Source organism: Cyprinodon variegatus, unplaced genomic scaffold, assembly GCF_000732505.1.
Source record: "Cyprinodon variegatus isolate N-32 unplaced genomic scaffold, C_variegatus-1.0 Scaffold24, whole genome shotgun sequence".
NCBI classification, from domain to species: Eukaryota; Metazoa; Chordata; class Actinopteri; order Cyprinodontiformes; family Cyprinodontidae; genus Cyprinodon; species Cyprinodon variegatus.
In genome coordinates, this window is record NW_015150477.1 from 2,345,644 (window position 1) to 2,365,936 (window position 20,293).

General features: G+C 40.3%; 2 protein-coding genes across 5 annotated transcripts in view; one reads left to right on the plus strand and one right to left on the minus strand.

Moving 5' to 3' along the window:
• The window catches only part of atm (ATM serine/threonine kinase), a 37,513-nt gene extending 33,982 nt beyond the window's left edge, over window positions 1-3,531 (minus strand). For 3 of the 4 annotated variants that reach the window (XM_015393960.1, XM_015393952.1, XM_015393978.1), the window contains exons 1-5: window positions 3,405-3,531; window positions 2,422-2,523; window positions 2,197-2,315; window positions 1,800-1,945; window positions 403-567 (exon numbers count right to left, since the gene is read on the minus strand). In XM_015393960.1, the coding sequence (XP_015249446.1) occupies window positions 403-567; window positions 1,800-1,945; window positions 2,197-2,315; window positions 2,422-2,493 (502 nt within the window). In that variant the 5' untranslated portion in view covers window positions 2,494-2,523; window positions 3,405-3,531. Of the gene's footprint in view, window positions 1-402; window positions 568-1,799; window positions 1,946-2,196; window positions 2,316-2,421; window positions 2,524-3,275 lie in introns of all 4 variants that reach the window. The other variant, XM_015393969.1, reaches the window with a different exon arrangement.
• Window positions 3,532-3,844: 313 nt separating this feature from the next.
• Window positions 3,845-19,751, plus strand: npat (nuclear protein, ataxia-telangiectasia locus). Its single transcript, XM_015394222.1, has 17 exons — window positions 3,845-4,033; window positions 4,176-4,294; window positions 4,390-4,450; window positions 4,543-4,615; window positions 4,704-4,744; window positions 6,745-6,987; window positions 7,132-7,207; window positions 7,627-7,747; window positions 9,006-9,097; window positions 9,201-9,282; window positions 9,393-9,489; window positions 9,591-9,707; window positions 12,183-13,454; window positions 14,776-14,876; window positions 14,977-15,070; window positions 15,169-16,466; window positions 19,036-19,751. Exons 1-17 carry the CDS (start codon window positions 3,997-3,999, stop codon window positions 19,114-19,116), a joined length of 4,005 nt encoding a protein of 1,334 aa, XP_015249708.1. The 5' UTR covers window positions 3,845-3,996; the 3' UTR covers window positions 19,117-19,751.
• Window positions 19,752-20,293: the final 542 nt, after the last annotated feature.

Consider the following 20,293-nt stretch of genomic DNA (forward strand, 5'->3'; position numbering starts at 1 on the left):
TAAATGAATAAATAAAGTTTGGACAGAAGCTATCTAAATTAAAGTGCAGTGAAAGGTAATTGCATATTACAGTTAAAGTACGTTATTGCAGATGTATATGTAAACAATTGGTACTGCAAATAAACAGTCGGCAGTGCAAATCAATATACAGTCAAGGTGAGCAGTGCAAGATGCATGGAAACAGTTGTTACAATAGTAACAGTCAGGAGTGCAGGTGAACACTACAGTCTTGTAAAAAACAGAATAGAAGGAAAGTAGAGTCTATCATCAGGTGGAAAGTAAAGAATCGTTGTTATACTAAACAGTGAAAATTTTGAACTTGGTTTTTCGATATGGAAACCGCTCAAGTTTCTAAATAAATCAGATTCATTTTTCACACCTTTAAGCCAGTTAGATACTCACTCTGCCACTGCTGCCGAGTGACGTCGCACCAGTACTTGCGGACAGAAAGGATGTCCTTTAAAAGGAGGCTGCTGTAATTCTCTCCATATGCTGAGCAGCAGAATGAACTCTGCAGCACCTCCATCACGTGTTTCAGAAGCTCGCTGCATTTCAGCCTTGGTCCCCCTGCAGCACAAAGATACCCTGGAACTGCAATCAACTTTGTATTTTCAAAGATTATAGTTTTGCATTCCTAAAGTTTTAGTTTAGCAAAGAAAAACACTTTTTTTTTTTCTTAGAACTAGTCAGAACATCATCAGATGTTCAATGACCCATACATAGCATCTCCGTTTTGCGTCCGATCCGATAGAAAATCTATCAATGAAACATTAAAAACATAAAAAAAAAAAGAATACTTCACCCACGATGGGAGTTCAGAAGGACAGAAAACGGATAAAGTAGTGATCCTCTTTGAGCCGTGCAAAAGCAAGGAGGGACAGAAACCGCAGTTAATAAAAAAAAAACAACAACTTCCGGAGTAGAAAAAACAGGTATAGTAAAATAGTGATCCTCTTTGAACCTCACAAACAAACAAAAAAACGAGTGGCGGACAGAGCAAGTATGCAGCGTATCTCTCTTACCACTACGAAAACAAAAAAGAAAAACTCAAATTCCCAGATCTGTCCCTGAGCTAAGTCAGCAAATAAACCATCCCACGGTGTTTATTGCTGTGTTTTTCTTTTCTTTAGACATAGATCTTATTATGTTTTTAATATAGACCTATAAACAATTTCTATCTGATCTGGTTTGAGAGGCTGCACAGACTTTTCAAGCCGGGCTTTGATTTATAGAATGCGATGATGGTTATTTTACTTTTCTATAACTTTTCATAATTTGTCCAAGTCAAATATGGCAAATAGTTTTATTTTGTGTATAGCACAGAGACAGAAGTGAAAAAAATCTGCGCAGACCTGCCCACCCTACCTAGTTAGTTCCTCTCTGTACGCAGTCAGTGTGACAGAATGAAATCAGATATGAGATTAAAAAGTTGTTCGCAACTGTTGTGTTCAGGCTTTAAAAAAAAAAGCCCTAAACTTTTTGCATTTAGTTAATTTCTACCCATCAACACGTGGAAGAAAACCAACCCTACTCCTGTAAGAAAACCTGTTAGACTCACCAAAAGACTTTAGATGAGTGCACAGGTTTCCCTTTTAGCAGAACGTATTTATGATACACTGAATTTTGTGGTTGAAACACAATTAAAAGTGAGGAGAACTTGAAGTGATGTTTGGAAGCTAAGTTAGGCAACACGTTTTGTTTTAATCAGGGCTTCAAACATTTTCCACAAAGATCAATTTATCTAACTGAAACACAACATTCCATTTTACGGCTGGACTATATGCGGACTTTGCCCTTACGTTTGTTTGCATATCGAATGAAAAATTTGACCAAGCTGCACGTTTCAGCCATCTTCTTCTGCCGTGTGGCCATTGTAGTCGCTGTGACATTGGATTTACTAGACTGCATGCTCTCAGTCTCCTTCTGGACAAAACGCTGCAGAAACCTGAACAGGAGGAAAAGACTGGATTGAGCTTTTTTTTTTTCAAAAGCATTTTGCAAAATTACAATAAGTAAAAAGGGAATAAAAGTGGAATGATTATACAATGTAAACAACTAGAATTTCTTAGATAGAGAATATTAGACAAAAAAGAGAAGTAAAATTAGTGTGGCGAGCAAAATAAAATATATTGTAAATCCCAGTAATAAAAATTTATCTGACACAGACACCCACTTATAATATCTGTGGAGACGTACCTGAAAACAGCATCCCATGTGAGCTGACCGGAGCCTTTAGCTTTAGCCCCAGAGGTGCGATCCAATTCCTGAATGACCTCTTTAGACCGAATGAGTCTTCTGAAGCGCTCCGTTTCTTTCTGGTTGCACAAATTAGGTAACAAAAAAAGTGATAGATGCTTTATACAAAAAAATAAAAATATATATATATATAATTAAATTTGATTTTATTTTTAGTTCCTTTACCTTCCTCTCTGTAGCCTTGTCATTTTCCAACCCTCTGCAGCAGGCCAGGAGATCATGAAGAACTAGACTCATTGTGTCGTTAGTTTACATAGGCCGCTGCACCTGCAAGGAAGGATCAACAGTAGCAACAGGATTACTGCTAATACACTATAAAGCCAAAGTCACACATGTGCAATGTAAACAGACAACACCTGGGCAGGTTGCTGAGTTTTGACCAATTTCCTTAGAAACAGAGAAGAGGAGGAACCAGCAAATCTAAGCAAGCATCATTGCAAACTACAGGTAAGTGAGTCCTCTAAAGCAGCACAAGGAAAACTTTAGAAATCCTAACAACTAACAGGTGAGTAGTCTTATGATTAGTTTAGAGATGCTTTTATCACACTGACTCTGACTTAATTAGAAGAACAAAATGATTGCTTTGAATGGGAGCAGCTCTTGAAACCATTCTTCTTTTGTCAGCCGTATTTAAATTTAATAAAACAGCTGTTATATTAAAAAAATAAACTCATTGTCTAACATATTTATATCCTAATATTGCACCCAAATAAATTTCCAAGTCCTCACAAATTCACTTGATTCATTTTTATTACAACTGTCTCTCTAGATTAAAATCATTAAGAAAGTATGAGATGTTTACATATGTCAATCCCCATCAATAAATAAAACATAGACCAAAGTTTTGGTTTGTCACTTTGTGCAAGAAATCAACAAATCTGTGGTAAACTGGTGCAATCCGTTGTGCTATTTCTTTTTTAACAGTGAGAAAAACCATAAAACAGTTTATATAATCACAGGTGTCAGCATTCCTCTCTAAAACACGTATGACAAAGTAATCAATGTTTGAATTCACATACCTCCTGAAACAAAATCACAACAAATATAATTTGACCATGCCTGCAGGGAAAGGGTAATCGAAACTAGCTGCGAAGCTGATTCACAAATCTCCATTTACAAACTTTGATTCTCTCATAAAGCTTACTGACCTCATTGATCTGCACTGATTCTACTCGCCAAGCTGTTATTCGATCAAGTGCAGAAGTTACAGGAGGTTTTACAGTCCATCACGATACTAGTTTACCATTTTTCACGCGCATCTTAACTTGCGCACAATTTTACGCAGCTTACGTAGGAATATTCCCGCCCCGGGAAAAAGTTCCTTTCACATCCTGGTTGTAATAAAAAGGGAAATGAGTTCGTCCGTTTGGATTTTTTAAGTTAAATAAAATAAAATAATTGCTTTAAGTAACAAAAGGTCCCTCATTAATCTAAGTATTGCATTAACTCCCAAACATCAGATATATGTATGTTCACATGGAATATTAATGTATATTTGGACGTTTAAACATTAAGAATGGACAACAACTCCCAGAAATCCAAGCGACACGTTAACTTGCTACTTCCGGGTGGTTGAGTTCCCCGCCGTTTGAGAAAGCAGGAGTTTTGTCAGGATGTCGCCTTCATAATAACACAAAAAACACGTATTTTAATGTCGGGATACGCGGCGACTTTTATTAGCATTTCTTTGAATATGTAGTTGTTTAATAACCTTTTTTTTAGTTTAATTAATCGGTTGTCATGTTACTTCCTTCTGACGTCGCTCGGCTTGTTTTGGGTAAGCCGAACATAAAGCTACAGCTGCTCTAGCGTTAGCTAGCAGCCATAATGGAATGGGAACAGGGCAGCTTTATTTGGGCACAGTTGTTTATCTATGAGTGAGAGTTTTTTTTAAACGTTTTTTGTTCTTTTTCCTCTAGGGTATCTTCAGGAAGAGGGGCTGCCTGCTACAAGCCGAGCCTTCATCCATGAGAGCCCGAACCTAAAGGAGTATGCCGAGCACACCACAGGGGATGGCACCATCCCTGCTTGTGTTTTTGTAAGTCTGAGGAACCACACAGATTTTCCTGCCACTTAATCCCAGATTATTGTCATGATAAGCTATTAAGCAACTGTCTTTTCACTCATTCACAGTCTATTTTTGGGAAGGGACTAACAGCCATCTTGAACGAGTATGTGGCTGCTAAATCGAAAGGTAAAATTCACTTTGATGTTTAAAAACACCTATGTATTTATGTGCCATCTTTAACCAGATGCTAATAACTGTCTTATTATCTTTTTTTTAAGAGTCCAGACATGAAGTCCCTCTTGTGATGACATCATTATGGAAAAAGCTAGATTTTACCATCAATCAAATCAAGTAATGACAGAAAGATTGACATTTTTAGGTCTTTTAATGTTTTGAAGTGCATTTTAGTGATTTAATATACATGTGTTGTTTTTCTTAGGTCTTTGCAGAATTCTCCTGCTATTTCTTCAAGTCAGCGAAGTACGTTCGATTGTTTTAATCTCATTGTCTCTTTTTATGTTCAATAATACAGAGTAAACAGATTTGTTTTCCAGCTTTTTTTTTTTTTATTATTGTCATTACACTGTCACAAGTGCAGAACAATGTACTCCCTGCATTTAACCCATCCTCTTGGGGAGCAGTGGGCTGCTATTTTTGGGTGCCAGGGGAGCAGTGTGTGGTTAAGAGTCTTGCTCAGGGACCCAAAGTGACAGTCTGTGGGAGTGAGGTTCAAACTCAGAACCTAAGGATTCCAAGCTCTATGCCCTAACCACTAGGCCGCCACTCCCTGTTATCTGCTTTCTGGGAATATTGAGGTTTTATTTAGTTATGTTTCCAAACATAACTTCATATTGTTCCTAAAATTCAAGCCCCTTTAATGAGAATATATAATAAGGCACTGCCTGTTCTCTAACTGGTATTGTGCAGTCCTGGTCAGCTGGCTGAAAGAAGTCCAAGCTTTTCTTATGTTTGCAGAAAAGTCTGCTTGAAAAAAATATTTTTAGGTACATAAGATCAAGGATGGTGAATAGATTAATAAGCTTGCCTTGCATTATTGGTGTTGACCGTAATGGGTTACCACTAGGGCTGGGCAATTAATTGCATTTGCAATATTATTCGCAATATAACAAAATGCAAATTTAAAAACTGGAAAGACGCTGATTTTTAATCACGCTATATTTAAAAGGAGTTAGACACTAAGATCCACTCTCCAGCCTTTTAGGGGGTGGTAAAAAGCTTTAAATGGGTTTGTTGCCACACAGAAAGCTAGAGAAAATTGTAGCTGGGAGGAGTGTTGGCCTATGGGTTAGAGCAGTAAAGCTTGTGCTCTGAGAAGGTTAAAAGTATCTGGTTCGTTCCCCACACCCACTTGGGGTCTCTTAGCAAGGCCCTGAACCCCACACTGCTCCCCGTGTGCCGCACAATGGCAACTGGGGAGCTGCTCCCCAAGGGGATGGGTTAAATACAGAGATAAAACTCTTCAGTGTGACATTAATAAAGTTTAATTATTATAATATTATTAGCTAACACAAACATCCATACACCAAAGTAGAAGTAAGCAGTTTTTCACACAGTGGTTACAGTAAAATACTGTAACAATGGAATCTGGGCAAGCAAGCTTTCAAAAACTGAAATCCTGGGTGAATCATCTATAAACTAGGGTTTAGTGCAAAGGAAAATCCAAATAGAATCACAATCTAAGTTTTGAATTTTGGCAAAATCGTCTCCCTGAGGAAAGATTGCTTATTACAAGATGCTTGACGAGTTCCTCCAGATAAACGTAAATTTATTGTTTTATTAGACTCTTTACATATTTTTAACATGTCAGAATCTCATCTCCTGCTTTTAGCAGATTCATGTATTCTTCATTAGTTTATTGCAAACTTGGGTCAGTTTAGATAAAGTAGAATGGAACGTTATGGCTTTCTTAAAATTGCTATTTTAAGAAATGCAAGTTTAATGTTGTCCAACATTATATAGAGCAAAACTGACTTAATCTTTTTTTGAGTTAGAAAAAAAGGTTTTCTACTTTCACTCTTGCATAAATATTTTAACAATAATCTGTCAGGTTTTTCTTTGTATCAGTAAGAACCAACATTGAAATTGAAAGTTTGATTATCACACAACCCAAATCTGAAATTATTGATTTATAAATTTGTGTGTGTGGAGGGGAATCTAATTAATGGTTAAATACCAATATGTTTTTGTTTTGTTTTTCAAGTAGTACTTTATTGCATGACTCATGGATTCATAGAGTGATGAGGTTGATTTAGGAAAAAAGACACAGGTTGTTTTTATATTTCTAAGCAGTGTGTAAATCGCATGTTGTCCTATTTATTGAGTTTGAAAACTTCAGGGTCAACAGTAAAAGTCAACTGTCAGTGTATGACTGTAGCATCCGTGCACTAGCAGCATGCTGTATGCAGCATATTGTGTCCCGTCAACATCTGTGTTCACTCGCCTGCCTCTGTTCTTTGCAGCACGTTCACGCATCGGGTTGGCAAACATGGCGAGGCAGCAGGTTCTCACTGTGACATCTTCGAGCAGTGTGCTCTGCTCCTCTGTTTCTGAAACCAGCTCCTTCATCGGCCCTGCGCACACTTCCAACTGCATGCTGGGCCACTCCACTCCTGTGAGCTACAGCAGCCCTCTGAGCCGACCGGCACCAAGCAGTGGGGCACAGCAGCCGGTCCAAGATGGCAGCCGCTTACTCAATACACCCCGTAAGTATTTTGGCGGCTTTGTTTGGATGTTGAAACAAATTGTGCACCTCAATTTTAAAACGCTCTTTTCGTGTCAAAGTTTGCTTTTGTTTTTTACGTCAGCAACTTTAATAGATCGAAGAACATTTTATTGTTATTTCACAGGAGATTCACCCATACAAGTAGTTGTCACAGAGCATCGGCTCACTTCAGGCCCAGTCTCTCCTGGTCGAAGGAAATGGTAAGGAAGGCAAACGGCATTTAAAAAAAAAAATACTGTTAAGGTGGGTAAATTGGGAATCTATTGCCGTAACAAACAGAAAGGCGACAGAGGAGGGTTGGAATAAGGGTAATATTATCAAAACAAAAGAACCTTAGCAAGAACCTCACTTATTAATGTATTTTGATATTTGTCACAAGGTGAACAGTTACATAAGTTTTTACCAGTTTTCCCCTGCTCTGTTTTGTTGTTACACCTTATGTGATCCAAGCCAGTTATCTGCTGGTTAGAAGTTCTGTTTAATTCTGCTTGTATTTGATCATGTATGTCTCTGAGAAATGCAATTAAATAAGAGATGATAGCTGAATATTTGTTTATCTAATTTGTCTAATAGTCTAATCAGCAGCCTTCCCTTTAATTAACCTTTCGTCTGCTTTCAGGGACACTCCCAGGAAGAGAGGAGGTGCGAGCGGGTCGGGTGGTCCCAGCAAAGCTGCAGTGACTGCAGGTAGTCAACCTGGTGATGCACAGCCTGAGGAGGTCGTCAATGAGACCTTCCCAGTAAGTTTATACTTGGCTTTTTTATTTGATAAGTATTATTATCAAATAAATCTTTTTTTTTTTTTTTTTTTTTCATGAACAAAGCATTTTTCAGATTGTAAGCAATGTGTCTTTACACATGAAGATCTTGCTCTGGAAGTTTCTAGCCTGACGTAGTCCTACTCAATTCTAGTCAGAATATGAGTCTGATACTGCTCCATAGAGCTGTGATTATGGGGCGTGTTTTGAACGAACCAGGAAAAAAAATGCCTCTGCACCCAATTGGATAGACCTACAACCAATAAGAGCAACGGAGTGCGTGACGTATGTTAAGCCAGGCACAGTTGTTGTCAACAAAAATCAAAGCGTGCAGTTGCACGCCTAGAATAAGAAGATGAGCCTTGATCGCGTTTCTCTGTTCCTCTTTTAAAATTAATTTGCTGTCGATATCTTCTAGAACAGACCTAATAGCAGAATCTACTCACCTCAACTCTCTGGCGGCAGCCATTATTGTTGTCACCCAAGCGCGCTTTGGTCACATGGTTGATAACGTTACTGTTGATCATCTGTCCATCATCGTATAAAGCCCGCCCTGACAATTTGATTGGATCGCCAGAGAGTGGGCGATCATACTCGCGCTACTATGGAGCAATGCCAGACCGAACTTCCCGACCTCAAACCTTGTGGGCGGGACTAAGTTCGGAATGGCACCCAGGCTAGGAAGTTTCTGTAAAATTGGAATTTTAATCTATTGGGTATTTTTGAATCTGGACATTTGTTAAAAATTGGGGGGAAAATGTTTGTGTTTTTAGACTTTACTCCCTGTTACGTTATTAAAATGTTTAATTCTTTTTTTTTTGCCTTTCATTCTTAGTCTTCTTTGCTCTTTCTGTCCTTTCTTCAGCCATTTTCATATCCGTCCTTTTGTTTCCCTTTCATGCCCTTTCTTGCCTTCTATCCTTCTTCTTATCCTTTCCCGTGTCCTGCCTCCATTCATTTCTTGCATCCCTTCCATCTTGTCCTTTCTTCTTGCCTTCCTGTCTATATAAAGTGTAACCCAGTTGAATTATTACTGCTGCACTTTAAGAAATGGAAATCTCACGAGAGCTGGACAAATGAAATGTTTTTTTTGTATACACAAAGTGTATACAAAATGACAATAAAGTTTGTCTAAGTCAAAGTCTAACTATCTGCTGGCGAATTTTTGCTTTCTATATGTTTGGTAATTTGTTTCCATAGACACACCGTCTAACTATTCTGTTCATCTATATTTTCACAGCAACTCGTGATACAAAATGCTCGCGACAAGATATTGGGGGACAGGTCGCTTCAAGAGAAGCTTGCTGAAAACATCAACAAAATCCTCGGCAGGTAAGATGAGAACCTGTTTTTAGGTTTTGTAGAAGCTGATTGTGGGCAGAACCTCTCCAGATTATACCACATTAACTGGGTCTTTTTATTATTCCTGATCCAGTGACGCAGTACCCCAAACCTGCAAGTCCTCTTCCAGCGCAGTGGAGCAAGACCAATCAATAGATGAGATTCTAGGATTAGAGGTGCTAAAATAATCTATTTGAAATAAATCAAATGTGTTTTGTGCCTGTTCTTGTTATTAAATCTATAATTATGCTGTTTTGGTTAATTTCATTCATTATATTGTTATCAGGGAGAAATCCATATGAGTGATGATGCCATCCATGACATTCTGGAGCAAACAGAGTCAGACCCGGCTTTTCAGGCCCTCTTTGAGCTCTTCGATTACCGTAACTATCAGATGCTTTCTTTTATGTTTGTTTTTTTTTTTATCAATCAAAAACTCTATGGAAGTCAATTTAAAAATTGTTTCATATTTTTTTTTTTACAGATAAAAATAAAAATGCAGATGGAGATGCAGGGGAGTCTGGTAACACCTGCAGCACAGTAGAGAATGAGACAGTCGGACCCTCTGCTGCTGTTCAGGTCCTTCAAAATGCTGATCCAGGTATTTAATTAATTGTAATGTAGAAATAAACAAGTTCCATTGCTTGACAATGTGATCATGGGAAGTTGTACAAGTAAAAAAAAAATGCCTGCAGAGCTGTTATCCTGGAAAATCTTTTAAGGTTTCAAGTTAGCATTCTGTTTAGGATGATTGTCAGAATCCATAAGGGTATAATTGTATTTTCAATTTAATTGCAATGAAAAGAAATGCAATCCCAAATCTGAAAGGTAACCTTTAATTGGGTTAGAGAAGGAAACCAACCTTATCATTCCCCCCCTGTAGGTGGCGCTTTATGGTCCTTATTCTCATGTTATAGTTAGCTTGTTAAATACGTCGTTCTTACAAAGAAGAAAGAGAATCTCGAGGGGTCATCCGGGATTCATAGAAAGATTGTTAAAGATGTAACTTTCATTCGATTTCATCCCTACTGTCCGCCATACGGTGGTGCTGAAAGCAGTGAATGGCTATTACCAACCATGTGCCCTCTCAGCCACATACCTCACTGAAAGGGCCCAGTCAAACTTCATAACCTTGCCCAGGGGATGAGGGGCAGCCATGTTGACGTTGTAGAACCTGGTGACTATACTTGGAGAAGCCCATGATGCTGCAGCACATATGGAAACCACGTCGCGGTGGCCATAACGGAGACACCAGCTGCAGTTTGTCGCCATCCTCGCAAAACCCTTCATAGCAAGCCTGCTGTAAGTTGGTACTTGAGGGCCACCGCCCTGCAGGTTTTAAAGGTTTCCCTACTTCCGCACAGCCGACTCTGATGATTGCAGTTCAACAAAAGCCTGTTAATCCGCTATTAATGCAAATCAGCTGTGCTGAAGCAGGGAAACCTCTAAAACCAGCAGAAGAGTGGCCCTCGAGGACCAACTTTGAGCATGCCTGCTCACTAGAGCCAGGCATGAAGACACGTCCACATCATTGAGAGCCTGCAATGCCTGTGCAGCATGGCATCCAGAGAAAAGCTGTTGAGCCACCTTTGAAAGGGCCGCAGAAAGGGCAAACCCAAGGGATCAACACTAGTGGAAGCAGTCAGTTTGTCTTGCATCTGCTGGAAGGTGACATTGGGAAACCACCTGTCCAGCCTGAATCAACTGACAAGCTTGAGTATGGTGTCCACCCTGTGGACAGACGGGCGAGCCATCATGGTTGTGGAGTCCAACTGCATCCTGAGAAAAGTGGATGTCTGAGTTGGAACAAGGCAACTCTTTGCCAAGTTGGCCTTGAGGCTCAACCATGAACCTTTAGCAAGAAGCTGGCATGTATCATGAGAGGCACTTGTCTGAAGAAACTGAGGTTGTGAGCATGTGGAATAGAAGGACCTTTAGGACCTGATCGAGTCACCTCAGTTCCAAAATGGGTTGAAAATCACTTGTTTTCTGTGGCACAACAAAGTACATTGAATAGTAGCATGCAGCTTTCTGCAGAGGGTCTACAGCCTCTACTTTGGTCAGGAGGAAAGAAAGCTCCTGGGTCCAGAACCTGGAATTTCACAAGGTCGATAAGTCATTTTGACCCGGCGTGAAAAGGAGTCCCAATGTCACCACTGTAGCCTGGGGTTAAAGTGGCAATCACCCATGGATCCACAGTATGAGCAGACCAAAACCTGAGCTGCTGAGTGGAGAAATGTCCGACAGCAGACCCGGTGGCGACATTTTTGATCCGCGCAGACGTTGAAAGCAGAGCCCTGGATGACAGCAGCATGTACAGCTTCTGATTGGTCACCAGTGTGACTCTGTTGCTATAACTACTCGAGCTGCGCAAAGGGAACATTCAGTGCTTTCAGCACTGCCCTCTGGCGGTCAGTAGTGATTGGTAGTGAGTAACAGTTGTGAAAATGGTCAGGGTTTAGATGGGGGCTGTTAAATAGGAAAGGTTGAGTTTTTTTTTGTTTTTTTTTTCCATTTTATTTTCGGGTAGGAATTCTGTATTCCGTACAGATTATGCAACAAACTTGAGTACTGAAGAAAATCTCGATAATAACACAGGAACTGCAGTTTGAAGAAAGAGGAAAAAAAAAAAGAAAAAAGAAAGTCTCTTTGACTTTTGGCTAACAGCCAAACAGTCTAACAGCCCTAGTATCAGTTTTGGTTTCTGAGTCTTCAGGGTCAAAGTGTGTCTTAAACTTTAAACATGTGAAAAGTTATAGAATGAACAATTTTTTTGTGAAACCCAGCAACCAATTTTCATACTTCATTATGAAGAGTTTTTTTTTTTTTTGAGTCTCCAGTTGTTTTAAAATATAACCGTTGGATCCTACCTTTAAGGAATATCAGAGCTTTGTAATGATTACATGGTTAATGTTCACAAAGTCAGATATTTTGAACACGATGATTAAAAGAAATGAGTTGCATGAAAAACATTTCTTCTCCCTGCACCTTTGTATTGCTGCTACTGACCTGCTGAAAGCCTCATAATGAGAACATGGCTAACTGTCCGTTTTTTTGTGTTTTCTTATTATTTCAGCTCCTGCTCATCAGGATGCGGTGGTTTCAGATGCAGCATCAGGAATGCTGAAAGGGAGACCAGGACAGGAGCGTAAAACCAGAAAGCCTCCAGCACCAACAGTGTTAAGGAAAACCTTTTTGGACTCTGGCGACAGAGCTTCCAGAATCGAGAACAGCTCGCCCAGGCTGCTAGTAAGCCAAGGGGAGCAAAGAGGCCCCTCGTCTGCTTCAGGAGGCTCCGCCAGGAGACAGAAACCCTCGGATAACAGCAGCGCAACACCAATGGATATTGATGAACCTCTGAACACGCCGCCGCCTCCTGTGGACATTGTTCCCTCCCTGGACCCCCCCTCAAAGGAAAACACGTCCACCCCAGTTGTGCTTTGTAAATCCGACTCTGTTCCCTCATCCAAAGACCCAACCTCCATCGGTGAAGACGGATCTGCCTCAGATGTTGAGAGGAACCCTCAGCAGCACCAGGCCAAAGGATCAAACAGTCAAACTGATCCAACCCTGCCAGCAGCTGCAGGTGATCAGCCTGAGGTTGTTTCCACTGTGGAGGTTCGGATTAACAGCCCTGCTGCAGCGACTCGCAGCCAGCCTGAGGTTTTAGTTTCTGGAGGAGACGGTGTAGCTGTGTGTCAGGCCTCTGCACCATCTGCTTCCTCTACTGCTGCTGCTCCTGTTTCTGCTTCATCCACATCTGCAGCTCCTCCTGCAACAACTACCTCTCCTGCCTCCTCCTCTAGTGTTACAGCAACACAGAGTCCTCCTACCACCAACCCGTCTACCCCTCGTAAGCAGGGGGAACCGAACATCGTGTCTTTGAAGATTATCCTCAGCGAGAACCAGGATGGAGATACTTCCAGAGACACAGCCATAAATCAAGCAGTTTCAAGTATTTCCCAAGAAAAGATCCCCACTATCTACCTCTCTTCACCTGTAAAATCTCCGGGATGTTCCTCTACTCCGAAGGCTAGCTTTGACGAGGTGGCACAGGCAGTGAGCGGCCTCCAAAGGTCAGAGGGGTGTGCCAGCCCTCTTGTCTGTAAAGCCGGAGGAGTAAACACATCTCCAATAAAAGCGACGTCTCACGCGCAGCAGAGCTACATCATTCAGCTCCCGGTGGACAGCTCCAACCCCAGCCTCCAAGGACCCGCTCCCAGCTATATATTTGTGGCTCCAAGTCCAGATGTCCAAGCCAGACCCGTGCTGCTTCCTGCTGGAGTCCCAAACGGACAACCTTTACCCGCCAATCAGCATGGAGTCGCCACACAGAGCTTCTCCGCAGGTGAGACTGGCAGCCTCGTCTGTCTGCAGGGGGGCATAAAAGCATGGAAAATGGACATAGTCTGTTTTACTTTTCTAACCTGGAGACTGTCAGAAAACTAAAACAAAAATTTAAACCTGAAAAGATACTTTTTTTTTTTTTCAGTCCAGTATACCTGTGTTTATCTGTCTGTCCGTGCATAGGATAACTTGAAAAGTTCTGAAAGGATTTTAATGAAATTTTATACCAAAGCTGCACCTCAGTCCAAAGAACAATCCTATAAATTCTGGTGATCTAGATCATAATACGATTGCAGGGATTTTTTTTCATAAGGATTTTTTAACATTATCTGGTAAACAAGTAGTTCCACCCACAACCAGAGAATCTAGAGGTATTTTACTGAAAATGCAAACACAGTAAAGGTGAGCCATACCTCGCTTCAATTCTCAATCTGCTGATCATAAAAGAAAGCAGAGTAAATGAAGGTGAGAGCAGAACATTTGGTAATGATCCAGATGTGCGAGTTTTAGCTATAGGTTTAAGTTACATTAGGGGGCAAAATTAGCAGCTTTGCAGAGATCTGCGCTCTAGTTCCATCTAGTTTTGGACTCTACAACATTTACCACCCAAAGAGACAGTTATGTCTCTACTACCACAAAAAAAGCTGGTTTTTAGCTGCAAAAGCCTTTAAAAAATAATAATAATAATAATTCTTATAAATGCCTTTTTTAATAAAAGTATTTATATTAAGAGCTAAACCTGAATTTCATTTTCCAATTCAAAATTTTATTTTGTGATTTTTCTTTATAAACTNCAAAAAAGTACTCCAGAGTGTTGTTCAGCATGGGGGTGAGTAGAAAATGAAGGCTAATCATGTTTTGGGTGTACTATTCCTTTAAAGGGGCAAAATTTGCAGCTTGGTAGAGATCTGTGCTCTAGTTCCATCTAGTTTTGGACTCTACAACATTTACCACCCAAAGAGACATTTACCGGTATGTCTCTACTACCACAAAAAAGCTGTTTTTTAGCTGCAAAACTGCCAAAAGCCTTTAAAAAAAAGATATAATAATAATAATTCTTATGAATGCCTTTTTTAATAAAAGTATTTATATTAAGAGCTAAACCTGAATTTCATTTTCCAATTCAAAATTTTATTTTGTGATTTTTCTTTATAAACTTTTATAGTAAATGTATTAAACATTTTATTGAACAGAAAAACAGAAAGATGGAAACACTATTGAGTTGTGTATGATTATCTGCCTCAGTAAATGGAAGGAGCAACCACAGGATGCAGACTCCTCATCCAGATCTGAACCTCAGTGTGTGTTCTCTCTCTGCACAGGACCAGCGCTTATATTACCCTCTCCCGTAAAGCCTGTTGTGTTTCCCGTTTCTGTCTTGGGACAAAATCCAATTGGAAACATCCGTGTTGTTTCCAATCAGGTAACATGAATTTATTTATTTATTTTGTTATAGAATTATTACTTTTTACTGTAAAAATCCATCCTAAGAAGAATTAATGCCCCCCAACATACATTTACAGGTGGTTGACATTAAGAGCTCTAAACCTGTACAGCCGACAGAAAAGGTCAAACCCAAGCCAACAACCACCGCCCCCAAACTGGCTGCAAAATCAAGTCAGTTTCAGCTTTCTGTTCAGATTGGAGGTAAAAAAAAAATGCTTCAATTTCAGCATCTCATTGTTTTTTTTTGTTTTTTTTTATCTGAATACCAGGAAATGAGAAAAAAGTTTCTGCTGCAGCTCTTCAGCCTCAACCTTCAGTCCAGAAGGACTTGACCAAAACATTCAGTCATAAAAGGATTTTATGTTTTGAATCTTCAGCATCAGAGGTTCAATCTCAAGCTACAAAAACAACTGGGACCCCAACACCTGCTGCGCCAAAGACCTCACAACCCACCCAGGAGTCAGATAATAGAGGAGCCGCCTGTCGGACAAAACCCGCCATCTTAGGCGGCAGCAAACCTAAGAGAAGGGTGGAGACTGTGAGGTGTTCGTCTGACCCCCAGGGTGGAGTTAACTTACTGAAACACGCAGCCTCTTCACAAAAGCAGCGGAGAGATTCTATTAAAAAGACGCCTCGCAAACAAATGCATGTCATTCCTGACCAAGAGCCTCAAAATGCAAACAGTTCCTCACAGCCTGACGCTGAGAAGAAGTTCCAATCAAAGGAGGTGTCCAAATCTTTTGAGGGTTCACATGGGCCTAATGACGAAGAATCAAAAGCTAAAGAAGGTTGCAGTTCCAGGTCGCCGTCATCCGACCTGTTAAGATCAGGAAGCAGAAAGGACAATGAAGAGATCAGCAGGAGAGAGGCCGGGGAAAAGAGTTCTTCAAAATCACGAGAAGCACGAACAGAGAAGAGGTCTTCCTCCCAGGACACCGTGAATGTCAGAGCGAACAAGGAGAATGAAATGAAAGGTAGCCTGGAAGATAGGAAACAACAGTCAACAATGGCCTCCCCAGCATCCAGAGACTTCAGCCCTCCACCTGTCGCACAGGCCAAGCCTGGAAAGGCTGCATCAAAAACTAGTTCTCTGGCTAAACAGGCTGCTGAGATGCTACAAGACCTAAGAGGCCTCAGTTCTCCCTCTAATCCGCTCAGAAAGGCTGGAGCCGGCACTCCAGAGCTGAGTCTTTCTGAGGCTGATCATAACCAGGAAGTTCCTGGTGATTTTCAGAGGACTCCTTCCCGTCCGAGAAACGCTAAAAACGCAGAGGGGACTCCAAAGCAGCTTTTGCTTCCCAACACCCCAGATGTGCCAACCTGTAGCCCTGCCAGCGAAGCTGGGAGCGAAAGCAGCATTAACATGGCCGCACACACCCTCATGATTCTTTCTCGCGCTGCCATCGCCAGGACAGGCACTCCGCTTAAAGACAGCCTGCGGCAGGAGGAAGCAGGAGAGAAGTCACCAGTGAGCTCCAAGAGCAAAAAACGCAAGCTTTCCCCAGCCAGAGAGAGTCCTTCTGCCAAGAGAGAACGCAAGCGATCTCCCAGCAGCAAGAAGGACAAAGTGAGTAGAGAGGATTATTTTCATCCATTAACAACAATTTATGAAAAACATCACTTGTTTCAGAAACTGAAACTTATGGGGTTTATAGATTTATTATGCAAGTCTGATGAAATGATAAATAACAGATAATGACAACCTAGGTTCACCGTCTCAGAAAGTATTAAATGTTAAAAAATTAATAGGATCTTTTGAGCCTGAATATCAGGCTTCAAATGCTGGTTGAAGATTCTCAATCATCCAGGTTCATAGCCAACTTTCTAGGAATCAGGCTTCAAAATTGTTATTTTCTAGGCACTTGATACAAGGTTAGGGTTTCTTTAATGGATTACTGGATCAGTGAGGCAGTCAGCCCATCGTTCTACTGAGGCATAATTGAAGCATTGATAGAGATTTTCAGATCATCTACAGTGTTTGGTCTGGTGTCTGTTTGTCTCTTGATTCTCTATGGATCAGTTGAGGCCAATCTGCTGGGCTGTAGACGACAGTCGCTCAGTAATCATCAAACAAGCTTTTGGCACCTTTGAAAATGTAGACAGGTACTACTGTAGGTCCTGCTGGAAAATCAAATCAGCGTACCTATAGAGTTTGACAGCTGAAGGAAGCATCAAATGGTCCAAATTTCTGAAAACATGGCGGATCAACCCCAGAAAAGTTGCTCAACTCTTCCTCCAGACTCTGGGACCTTTATATCCAAATAGAAATTCAAATTCTATTTTATCAGTCACAAATACTTTGGAGCCCTTAGCAGCGGTCTGGTTTCCCTTTTTTCTACGTAACCCATTTAAGACCTGAAGAGATGTTGGTGGTTCAGGACAATATCTGTATGTAGTGGCCTCATATGTTCTGACTTCCCACTCAGCCCAATTTGCTCAACATTCCGTTAAAGACCACAGTTATTCCTTTTGCTGGTGCAATTTTTCCCTTCCAACTAACTTTCTGTGAATATGCTTAGAAGTATTGACACCTTTTGTTGCACCCCCCCTTGTGAAGTGGTCAGTAGGAATGTTTACTCTGACAAGGATTTAGAATAAAGGTCAGATCAAAATAAAAATGTATCATGTAAACACTATAGTGGGAATGTTTTGATCGCATTGGGCTCAATGGAAATATAATCTCGTTCCAGTGTTTATTCCTGATCTATAATCTAATCAACATCCATCCAAACTTGTTCTGATCACATCATTAGATTGGGATGAAGTGACATTTGTAGCTTTCTTGTTGCAAACAAAGGTTTTCTGATTAAATATGGCGACCCAATGGCTTATGATATTTTATTCATGTGTTTTCCTCCATGTGATTTTGATTAATAGTTTCAAACTGTTTTTTTTTTTTTCACCTTTAAACTGATCCAGGACTTTATCCTTGACCTCGGTGGTGGCTTCCTTGGTTTTCCTGATGGTTTTTGTGCTTTTACTGCCCAGCAAATTTCTCAGGTCCTTAAAAAAATCGCTGTATTTGTAGATTGTTTATTGAACTTAGTGTTCCAGGTAAATATCTTACTGCTAGTTGTTTCTCAATTTCTTCACCACAGGTGAAGTGGTCCCATTAAGTTCGGTAAAACACATCTTAGTGGATCATTTAATTGCACTTTTAATATCTACCACTAAAAATAGTATTGTTCTGCAGGGCTAGATCATGACCAAAAATGCATTGGAAGTCCCAATAAGAATTTATTGGGACTTCATATAAATTGCTGATTTAGACAGTGTATGCCAGACTTCCCAGAATCTGATGAGTCCAGAGCGTATGTCCAATGGCAGCCTAACTTATGCATACCACACTGCAGAGTAATACCCATGAAATGATGCACAAGCCAGTATCCTGAGGCGGGCCGCGATGTGCCCGGAGGAGGAAGCGCAGAAAAAGAAAGAAAAGGTTTGCAGTCACAGCAGATTTAGCATCATGTCTTCTAGAAAGATTGTTGGTTGTTCCAATGGCCGTGGGAGGATTCACAGGGAGGATTCATCACACTCACCTTCTCCCTCACCCTATGATAGGGAGGAAGTCGGGAGGAGAACTGATGGATTCCTCCTGTGAACCCCCCTTTACACAAAAACGCTGCCAATATGGCAGTATACAGTAGCTGTAAGTCAGAAACACATTCAGCGGTCGTCTGGAACACGTCAAATACGTTGATATGCGTTAGAGATAAGTTCTTGATAAGATACCTATAAGTTATGCACAAGTTGGCCTGCAGGGAAAGGGATAAACCTAATGTAATTACGTTAAGCGATTTAGTCCCCTTTAAAACTTCTCTTGTTAACTTTTGGGTTTGACTGAAATGTATTGGTAAAATTATAGGTGATCGAGCAAACAAATAGTTTAAATCTCTATAAACAGCAGTCTGGCGTCATTTATCTATTGAAAAAGGCTTGAAATTAAAGTATAAATGTAAACTGAATGGTCTAAAGTTTTTAAATAGAAGAAGTTAATGAATAAAAGGTAAAAAATTTCAGCCAAGCCACTTCTGGTTATGTGTTGTAAAAATCGCTGCACCATGCCATTTGGTGCCATTTTGGTTATAAATACATTTTATAACTCAATTTTTCTTTTTCTTTGTTTTTTGCAGGAAAGGAAGAAACTTATTGAGTGTTTCCCCGACGATTTAGACGTGGATAAGTTCCTTTCCTCTCTTCATTATGATGAGTAAAAGTTGGCACAAGATGAGGATGGAGTTCACTACCAACCTGGGCTACTGTCCATAAACGAAGCAAGCAACCTGCTGAGACTGTTTTTATGGTTTCTATTGCTATCCATGCCTTAGGACCGCATCTGTTGTGGAACGTCTGTTTGACTGTTCCCTCGTTATCAAGAGTAAAATCTTATTTCGTGAAGCAACAAGGCAATCATTGCACTTTTTAGGATCTGATTGTTTTAATTTCAACTTTTCTTTTTTTGCAGTTTGTTATTTTGGGCGCCACTTCTACATAGTTGATACTTGTTGTTATTGGATAACTCAAAATATTTCTTTGGTCAATATTTGACTAATTTCATTGATCCAGTTAGCACTGAGCGACAAATTTGTTTGTCAAAGTACGTTTTTGAAAAACGTATGTACCAGTAATAAAGACAAATAAATCGGCTTTTTTCATCTAATTTTGTCTTCTGTAAAGTCTAGGTAATAGAAAAACAAATGTACACACAAAATGTGTATTTTTGATGCATACAGTGGTACAGCAGTACTGTCAGTGTTTGCTTAAACAAAAAACAGTTGCATCTAGTTGTTAAAAAAAACAACCCTTTTTTTGTTCTGATACATGAGTCTTCTAGCCTAGTAAACTAGCACCACCGCCAGCAGCCAAAATCATTTTTGCCTGCGAGTGGTCTAGCCTTTATCAATGCCCTAGGCCCTAGAACTGGCGGGCCAATCACAACGCAGAGATGTTTTGAATTTCTGGATGCAAAGCGGGCAGGGTTTTGAGGGAATGATGACAAAGCTGCGCAACGATGGACAAAGCACAACATGGAAGATGGCAACAACTATTGAACGGTTCTTGTTTGACTAAGGTTTGGAATCAGGTTTGGAATCAATTTTGGAAGGATTAGACTTGGGGTTTTCGTTGAAACGTGAGCAGGAAGAGGCTCTACGCTCATTCCTTTTTGAGAAGGACGTATTCTCCGTTTTACTGACAGACTGTTTGTTTACACTCCCCCACCAGCTTCTTGTCATACTTACTACGTCACAGTCATTTGCACTCATTGGTCAGAGTGTTGGCAAATAGGCACAGACATGGCTTGATAGACAACGAGTTGTTCTCATCAACAATCTTCTGATAGCTCATTCATCTGGGCCAGACTGAATTACACATTTAATCTCACATTTAGTC